This window comes from Thunnus thynnus, chromosome 14, assembly GCF_963924715.1.
Source record: "Thunnus thynnus chromosome 14, fThuThy2.1, whole genome shotgun sequence".
Classification (NCBI taxonomy): Eukaryota; Metazoa; Chordata; class Actinopteri; order Scombriformes; family Scombridae; genus Thunnus; species Thunnus thynnus.
In genome coordinates this window covers 2,578,723-2,588,681 of record NC_089530.1, presented here as the reverse complement: position 1 = coordinate 2,588,681, position 9,959 = coordinate 2,578,723, and the positions used below count along the sequence as shown (strand labels likewise).

General features: G+C 38.6%; 1 protein-coding gene across 1 annotated transcript; it reads right to left on the bottom strand.

The window, feature by feature from the left end:
• Positions 1–2,508: 2,508 nt before the first annotated feature.
• yipf4 (Yip1 domain family, member 4) lies at positions 2,509–9,661 on the bottom strand. Its single transcript, XM_067609316.1, has 6 exons — positions 9,418–9,661; positions 6,615–6,768; positions 5,094–5,265; positions 4,626–4,703; positions 4,401–4,514; positions 2,509–3,153 (listed from the first exon to the last, which is right to left on the bottom strand). The coding sequence occupies exons 1-6, from the start codon at positions 9,473–9,475 to the stop codon at positions 3,016–3,018; spliced, it is 714 nt and encodes a 237-aa protein (XP_067465417.1). The 5' UTR covers positions 9,476–9,661; the 3' UTR covers positions 2,509–3,015.
• Positions 9,662–9,959: the final 298 nt, after the last annotated feature.

Sequence of the window (9,959 nt, the reverse complement as noted above, 5' to 3'; positions counted from 1 at the left end):
TTTGGCATTTTGCTTAATGAATCCCAGTTAATACACTATCAATGTTGTTCTTAATAAATTTTCTGTCCATCAGTTAATCAATTAATTGACTAATCAGTTGAGAACTAGTGTCCATCCCCACGGGGATTATAATATTCATGCAATCACAGTCATAAAAAACTTCCAATGCCTTAAAAAATATAAATAATAACACTAATAAAGACTGCATTACTGGGACAGTTTTGGAACTGAGCCATGGTCAATGTTATCAGTTCCTCTTCTACTTTTCCTAATATGGTATGTCTGCAGAGAAAAGGGTCTATCAAAAGTTAGCTAACTTGTAAGGAATTGCTTTAAACTTGGTTGTTGGATTACAAACATTAAAGCCAGCTGTTGACTAAGTGGCCACTAACAGCCATAGAGACCCCCTGCACTGCATGACTGTCTAACATCATTATGTCTCATAAGTGTGACAAAAGGTAAATAGCTTAACCTGCATGGAAATATACCCAGCACAGGTGGCGCCACACTGGGGCCAGCTGGCATTTCACCCAGTGCCTCACCACTTTTAACATATGTATGAGTAAAAAATGCTTAAGATCATTATGCAGCTACAACTCCACTATGGTAAATAAACAAAGTCAGTATAGGAAATATACATGACATTAGGTCAGCCTGTGGTATTGGGCAACTCATAAATTGAGTATCCATTATATCCAAAGGAGTTCCCCAAGGAACATATTCAGGGCCCTGTCTTCATCACTGTATATACAGTACATGACATTATGACACATTTAGGTAATAGTGGTGCCCATCTCTATGGTGATGTTACAGTGCCATATTATAACACTTAAACAGCATTGGAGGAAGTACTTTAATTAAAGATCCCCTGATACATGTTACCATCTCCTCCTTCTTCCTCATTGAAAAACCCAGAATCTAAGAATATGCAAATATTTGTCATTTCAGAAGTTGAACTTCTGGACGTGAGATGTCCCCTACTTCACTGTATTCTCAGTGTATGTGCACTGGAAGTTTCCTCATCACATTTGTGCAAGTTGTATATTGGTCCACGGTTGGCTCCAAACTAGTTCTGATGTCATAAATCATGCTTGTACACAGGTGCAGATCTTAAACTGAGATTTAAGCTGAGCACAGAGAATCTTCCTAATTTTTAAATATTTTATATAAGGATGCAACTAATGATCAGAAAATAGTGAGAAATAGCCATTATGATTACCCAGAGCCCAAAGTCACACCTTCAGCTCTAGTTGTTTGTAATTCTGGGTAGTTTAATCTTTAACAAAGCATCATACTTTATGAGCTCTTCATATCTTTGTATGCAAATTCACTATAACTGTAGCGGAGCAAAAAGTACAATATTTCCCTTTGACTTGAGTAAATATACTTGTTTACATTCTACCACTGTGCTGTATAAACCAGGTTATGCTTTGCCTGACTAATGCCTGAAGTTGATCTTCTTGTGCAGAAAGAAGGTAATTTTCTATACATCCTCCAGAAGCAGAGTTGTGGTGGAATTTTTTCCTCTCAGCACTAGATTATGGTGATGTCATATACGCATGCATCAACCTCCACTATAAAACCTCTAGATGCAATTAACCACCATTGAAACATTTGTTTTTTTTTCACAGGAGTGGTTTCAGCATTTGCGTTTTTACCTGGGCTCCTCTCACTCACAGGGCTCAGTTGGGAAATAAGTGAAGTCACATACAGTATGTAGGTTCACTAATTGGGACTTAGAAAGTTTTCAGAGACCAAATTTTCAGTGGCTTTGATTTTTTTGCAACTGTTTGTGCGACATGTCGGAAAACAGTATACACTCAAAAATCAAGGGTTCTTTTTATAGTCTGCATACTGACTTTTTAGCATGCTACTGGCACGGCTATATGGATGGCAAAGTCAGTTGGTCCAGACTGAATTATCTTGATAACTACTGGATGGATAGCCATGAGATTTTGTACATGCATTCATGGCTCCCAGAGGATTAATCCTGTGACTTTGGTGATCCACCTTTAAAATGAATTGCCAAGTTGGATATATCACACCTCTCAGAAAAGTTGACATGAACACCATTTACAAGTCAGAATTATGATAACTCCAATCGGACATGAATGCAGCATAAGTACAGCCTTATAGAGCTGCTTGCATGGCTGCTTACTTGTGTCACTTTTCCAGTGTGACACTATATACATGAAACCTGTTCAGAACCAGTATGTAACATGGAACTGGAACACAGCTATTGTGTTGTTGACCTTTATTTATATTATACTTTATATTTACAAACTATGATTTTGAGTGAGACTTTGTGGTGTAAGTAAGTGACAAACTATGCTATTCATTTACTGTAATTCTTGATCAAATGATTATATTCCCGTATTAAACGTTTGACAAACAGGGGTAGGAAAACAAGGCACCACATTTAGCAGGCAATGCTTTATATCACTCTAACTGCCCAAGTCAACCCGCTTCTAATGCTGAAATCCATAAATGAAGAAAATAAGTCTGAAAAATGGGAAAAAAAGCATAAATGGACATTTATCATACTACATTACAGTGCATAACAATGCAAAGCGTTATGCTCAGCAATCTCCTTCTTTCTGTGTGGTGCTGTATTCTCTTCTTTAATTCTTCCTTCTGCATGAAATATACACAAATATTTGGCACCACATTCATGTGAAAAAAATAAAATACATTAATATACAATCTTGTAACTATTTCCAGCTTCATGAACTACAGGTCAATTGGACTATGGGGACTGTATTGCACTGGTGAACGAGAAGTCTGCATACTGAAGTTTAAGCTGTAAAAGCATATGCTTTTTATTGACCAAAGACATAAGGGACAAAACTATATACATTGATATATATTCCCAACATCCCCACCGTCTAGAATTAAACAGAGTTAAAAAAGAAATAAACACCTTTTTAAAAAATCTTGGTTTCGATGTTTGACTTTTCCCCCCCTGTGCTCCAGGGTCACTGTCCATGAAAAGGTCCACAGTTTCAACTCATCCAGTCAGACACCAGTATATAGTGACAGGAAGTAGATATACAAAAGAAAAATGGGATATATGAGAAGAGGCTTCTTCGTTTTAAATTCATCTCCGACGAGCAGTGAAGCAGCACTGTAAGCAGCCCAGAACACTCCAAACAGCTGAAAGATGAGAGCAGACAATAAAGTATTGTTATTCCTCTATATTTGTGACTGAGACATATCACGCAACAAGTGCATGAAGGAGGTTACTGCTTTCACAAAAGTTACACTGTCAGAGATCTTTATCAGGCTCTGGATTACACACAATTATTTACACGTGTAGCTGCAACCCAAAGCCTCTTTTTAAGTCTGTTTCTTCCATCAGTGCACGCAAAGGATTGTTTGAAACCCACTTGGGACGAGTTATTTGATTATTATAAACACATTCATACCAGACGAATAAGATTACACTTATTCTCTCAAATGTATTTTAAATATTTCCATGATTATTCCAGTGGAGACAACTTTTCAGGAAAAAACAGGCTGTTTCATGAATGGAATGTTTTTGTTGTAAGGTTTAGACAGTTTTAATAATTATATATCTCATATACTTCCCCCTGATTAACACTTCCTGACTGGCTGATGGCCTACAGCTACAAGATATTTATCAATATGCCATTTTCTTATCTTAAAGACAGGCGTTTCAGCTGACATCTGACCTCAAATACTTACTAACTGTTCCAAAACTGTTTTAATGGTGTTTTTGGACAAACAACAGCTACTTATTGCTCAATTCTTGGAACCTACTATGTCTCATGCGTATACATGTACAGAAAATTGTCAACGTTCACAGCACTAACAATAATTTTGTGGATTTTAGGTGCAGCAAGGCCTCAAACATGCTCCATGCAAGTACACAAATATAAAAAGAGGAGATCTGCTTTCTCTTGTTTTTTCATGCTATAGCTGCAACGCTCACACTGCAGCTCACACTTGTGTCGTGCAAAGAATTTTTCAGATTATACACTGCAGAACATACAGTGCATTGCGTACTTGCACGGAGCATTTTACGCTGAAGCTAACAGTATTTAAAGCTGTGCCAGCTATGATAACATTTTCAACCATCTGTTCAGTCTCTGAATGTTCTGATCAGCCCGTCACAGATGAGTAGTATCTTCTTTTGGTCACAGACTGGTGACATAATTCTGTTAGTATTTGAGAAATATATCTGATTGTTTTGATTTGCTGGTTCTAGGCAGAAGTTCGGTGACTCCAGAGAAGGGATCCTGCTGGTTTTTGAGATTCAGATTTTGGAGATAGTGGGATTACATTCTCCCTCCTAGCCACTGTTATTAGACAAATACTCTATACATTTACACAACATGGAAAATAACAGGCTGTTAATTAATGTGTGGTCCTCAACTCACTTTGATTAGTGTTGAAACCACCTCAAAACCCCTGATCACCAAGAGCAGAGGGGCTATAACGATGAGAGGAAGAAGAGAATATCCGATCACTCCAAGAACCTGACCATAGGAAACCTACAAAACAACAACAGCACTCCATGAGAAAAACATTTACATCATTTGTTAGAGAAACCTGACTGTATTTAGTCTGGTTAGAGAAGATGACTAGGTGTCAGCTGCACTTACCTCACCACCAAGAACACGAGCCAGCAGGAAGATTGTTAGTGATCCAAATATCCAGATGGTGATGATCCAAGACACAACCTGAGAAGTAAAAGCAGAATTTAGAGTGAACACTAAAAGCTGCAGGAAGTTACCACATCATACCATCAACATCATTAACTATATGTACTAAAAACAGTTTTTCACCAATGTGAAAAAGCCAAAGTCCAAGGTGATGTGTTAACATGTCTTATTTTCATAGCTGCAAACTCAAGTGGGTAGAAAAAGGTGACAGTGCAGGAAAAGCAGGAAGTGGAAACACAAGGTAGAACCAAAGCCTCACAAGGTCCTTCAAAGTTCAGGTGATGGAAAGCTCCAGGTTATAGAAAGTTACGTTCTTGCAGTGGAAAAGGGCGAATAGACAATCCTGGAACACTGTGGGAAATGTGCTTGAATTCATGAATGCAGATGACAGTGGTGTGTCCTGCTCACCCTAAACTGTCCATAGATAGAGATCATGGAGAAGAGCAGAACCACAGCCAGAGGGCCCCAGAAGTCCGGGTTATCTCTGACCACCTGCCGGTTGTAACCCAGTGATGGCATTGGCATCAGCACACAACGGATCTTGTAATAGATGTCCTTCAGGTCAATGTCCAGCTCCTCCCTGATCACACAGATAAGACAATACTGTCACGACTAAAGCTTTACCTGGTGAACGGCTAGAGAAGACGATCACTAAAGAAGTATGAAAAGCAGGATTACATCAATCAATTACATCAGATCTGAGTAAGTTGAATACTTCTGACAAAGTGTATATGATGCTGTTTGACTGCATAGAAAGCATTTTGTACAGTTTACTCAGTGTGTATGTGGTGTCTATGGATTTATTTGAAGCTAGAATTTGTGTCAGAGCTTTATGTGGAGCCAACATTGATACAACCGACTCATACATTCCAACAAATCACAACTTGCCACACATTTCTCTGTTTAACCTGAAGTGGCAAGAGAAAAAAAACTAACTAAGATAAGTAAAAAATGATGGCTGACTTTGTGTCAAACAAGAACACAAAAGTGGCTACTTTCTGATGTCATCTGAGAACGTTTGTTTTATTAAATCACACCATATAAAATGTCTCATAACACAATATCATACAAATCAAAGGATTTGATTTCACAGCTCTGGCTCTTGGGAGTGATTCTGAGATTGAGAGGTGGTTGATGGTATGTAGGGCTGCAGCTAATGATTTTTTTCATCATCAATTAATCTAACAGTTATTCTGTCAATTCATCTTTTTTCCCAGAATGTCAGACAATAGAGAAAAATGCCTTTTATAACTGAAAGCAGCCCAAGGTTACGTATTCAAATAGCTTGTGTTTTTTCAACAGGCATCCTAAAATCCAAAGATATTTAGTTTACTAGCATACATGACAAAGAAAAACATAAAAATTCCCAAAGCTCAGGCCAGTGACTATTTGGCATTTTTACTTGACAAACTACTAAAAAGATTAATCAGTTATCAAAAAAGTTGGTTCAGAGTGGTATTTAATGTGCCATTGAGGTAAACCATTACCACAGCAGTGTTATATGCCAGTAAAAGTCAGCATAATGCATGTAGATAGTGGTATCTGCTGGAGGAACACCAGTGACCTGCCGTTTTTATCTTCCATACTGCTCAGAATCAGTATATGACACCAAAACAAAGGTGCCATATTGTTGGTATTCGCTGGTGAGAAGTGGTAACTGCCAGTGGAACATGAATAATATGCCGTTTCTGAGTGGCATATGCCGGTAGAACAGCCTCTTACTGGTCTCCGCTCTGCTGCTGACTAGGGTGTGGCATAGAGTGACACATGCATGTTGCCCTGTGTAGAAATGTTGCAGCAGCCACTAAAAAGGACTGTATGAGCTGCCATAAGTAAAAACAGCCAGATCTGTTCAACAGGTTACTATTGACTATTAGTAGAAAGAAGATCTGAAAAAATAAAAAGGCATAAGACACAACATGTACTCACAGAAGAGGTTTGCTCTCTTCACTGTCATCCTCCTCCACCTCCAGCAGCCAGCCGTAGCCTCGTTGCCTCAGGAAGGTGGTGGCGTACGGGTCTTTACCGCCGTCACTGCCCATATTCAGTTTAATGTCGGGGGTGCTGATGGTGCCACTGAGCTCTGTGGAGAACCAGTTTGTTTGCAGAGTTAAGTGTTTGATCACAGACTGACGTGGCACAGGAAATACATACACTACCAGGATGTATGATGAAATATAACAGACACAGTATGACACAGCCACCCCACTAATTTCACCCAAAAAGGTCAACTGACTCCACCTGGACATTAGTATTGAGCCTGAGGAAACAAGTGTATAATATCTTCTGTGGTTCTGGAAGAGTGTTGTCAAGTCCCTGTTAAATCACAAGTCTCCATCCCACCTGCATTCATCGCATAGATTGCCACTCTTGACCAGACCACTTCCATAAGATTATATAACTCCACCCTTCAGGCCTGTGACTCCCTCTTCCCCCCACAAACCATTCCATGCAGAACAAACAGAGAACGCATATTACTGAGTTTAATCCTGTATTAAGGAGAAAAGAGTGAAATGCCAGACTGTGGATGCATTAATGGTGTAAGTTAAAATGCTGACCTAATTTATTATTATTGTTTGTTTGATACTATTCATATCTGTAATATTTTCTTGTTGGAGCAGGTTCCTGGATCCTGTGTTTAAATGTGCACCATGTCAGACGTTCTGTGAGCCAACGCCGCCACAAATATGGCTTTTTCAGTCCTTGATGGACACTTAGCTTGGGCTTGACATGGCATGTACTAGACAAGAAGGGTTTTAGGGCTGGACCTTGGGTTTTTTGGAGCCTGGCCCATTCTAGAGACTGAAAGCCAGGATATCTCTGCCTCTGCTACGTGGATTTTAACTGTTCTTTGTAAAATCCATCTCTTGCAAGCCCTCCAGCTTTATGAAGGAACAATATTAAAGTACCCCTTATATGTTCTTTTTTGAGGAAAGGACCACTTCACTCTGTACCTTGTAAGCATCATTAAACATTTGAGAGGACTGAACAGAAAATGAATTGTCAATTAATTTAGATGATTTATTTAAGCTCATTTGAAGCATAATAATATTACACCTTTTTCAACCATTCATTGAGCAAAACAAGCAATTTGAAGACATGGTCTTGGTGTCTGGGAAATTGTGGTGGGCAGTTTTCACTATTTCCTGATGTTTCATAGTTATTGATTATTTGAGAAAATGATCATCAACTTAATCAGTAATAAAGATGAATGTTACTTGCAGTCCCACTGTAAACACATACAGTACAGTTCTTGCAGACAGGTAAAAACTCATCACCTTTTTTAACAAAATACATACAGTAGCTCTTAAGACATCTATAGTGTCTCTAAACAGTGGTGGAAAGTAACTAAATACATTTACTCAAGTACTATACCTAAGTACAAATTTGAGATAATTGTGCTTTACTTAAAGTACTTTACTAATCCTTTCCATGTGATGCTACTTTATACTCCCACTCCACTACATTTCAGAGGGAAATTTTGTACTTTCTACTCCACTACATTTATTTGACAGCTTTAGTTACTTTTCAGATGAAGATTTGACACAATGGATAATATAACAAGCTTTTAAAATACAACACATTGTTAAAGATGAAACCAGTGGTTTCCAACCTTTTTAGCTTTTGACATCTTACAAAAAGCAGTGTGTAGTCGGGGTCACATTTCACATGTCTATGAGTTGTTAACAGCTCCACCAAATAGTGATTTTTCCCTCTAAACTTCTCACATGCTTTCATTTCAATAAATGTTCAAATGATCCAATATTTCAGCAAAAATCAAAGATTAGAGAAAAAGTCCAAAAACTGAAACAGATTTGTGTATCAGAACTTTGTTTTTTCTTCTTTCCTCTCCCATTAATCATCTCACCACCCCTCAGATTTATCTGCTGACCCTTTGGAGGGCCCCGACCCCTAGGTTGGGAGCCACTGGACTAAACTAGCTAACTGTATATAAAGTAGTTGAAACTAGCTCCACCTCCAGCAGCTACAACAGTAACATGCTGCTCTAACACTGATGTTTCACTATTAATGATCTAATGATGTCATATATAATAATATATCAGTCAGAGGACTTTTACTTGTAATGGAGTATTTTTACATTGCAGTATTGGTACTTTTACTGAAGGAAAGGATCTGAATACTTCAGCCATCACTGTCTCTAATGAAAGGACCTATACATTTAGTTAGGGAAGCTGTATTAATAAGGTCTATTATCTGTCTGTAATTAATTCATGAAATAGTCATGTACCACCCGTCCCGTGAAATATTACCAGTCTGTTTCTGTCACAATATGTCACTGTGAGCTGGTAGGAAAAGTGAGTGACAAGGGTGTGAATAAGAATACAAGTTATATCCTAGTCAGGATACCCAACTATAGTGTTTCGTCATAGAGCTAAATGACTTTAATAATAGTTCTTTAAGGGTCTTATTTTAACGGCCTCGTAACATGGACGACGTGGAAGATCAAACGAAGCCTCAAAAATGCAAAGATGTTTGTCAGCTAACTTACGTTCATTTACAGCCAACAAGAACGACACGTATCAGCACTGAAATGAGTTAGCAAGGCTACATGATAGCCTGCAAAATGAATAATGTTCAGTAGCTAATTCAAATAGCATGCTGTCGGCTCACACTAATCGCATTTATGCGTGGATGATTTCGCTACCTTATGACAACTAAAACAAAGCACGTAAGCAGGTTAAAGGCCTGCTAGCAGCTAACATTAGCCCACCTTCAGCTTCTGTCGACGAGACGAACGTGAAGTCTCCGTTGGTTGGAGAGAACTGCATGGTGGATTTTATATTACTCCAAACAAATTACATTTAAATAAGCAGTCTGTCAGATGTGCCAGGACGCGTTGATAGCGCTGTCATTGATCACAGCCCCTTATTAAAGTTCAACTATCGCATTTTGTTTTCGTTCTGTCTGATGGAAAGCAGGAAGTGCAGAGGAAGCTGGGAAATGAGACACGTCTTATGATGCATTCATGTCACGTCCAAAGCTGGGACATTGGAGCTTCTGCTTCTTCTTCTTCTGATGATGAAATTTGCGGCAGACTAGACGCAGCAAAGGCGTATTGCTGCCCTCCACAAGTCATTTGTGGAACTCCATTGAATGACGATAATCCTTATGTTGAAAATGAATAAGTAATGAGTATTGATTTCAATTAATGATCTTTAACTCCAATTTCTGATGGTGCATTCCATCAAAACACAGGTTCACAGTTTCTGCCTCTCCACAGATGCATTTTCCACCTGGGTGCTTACCAACTAG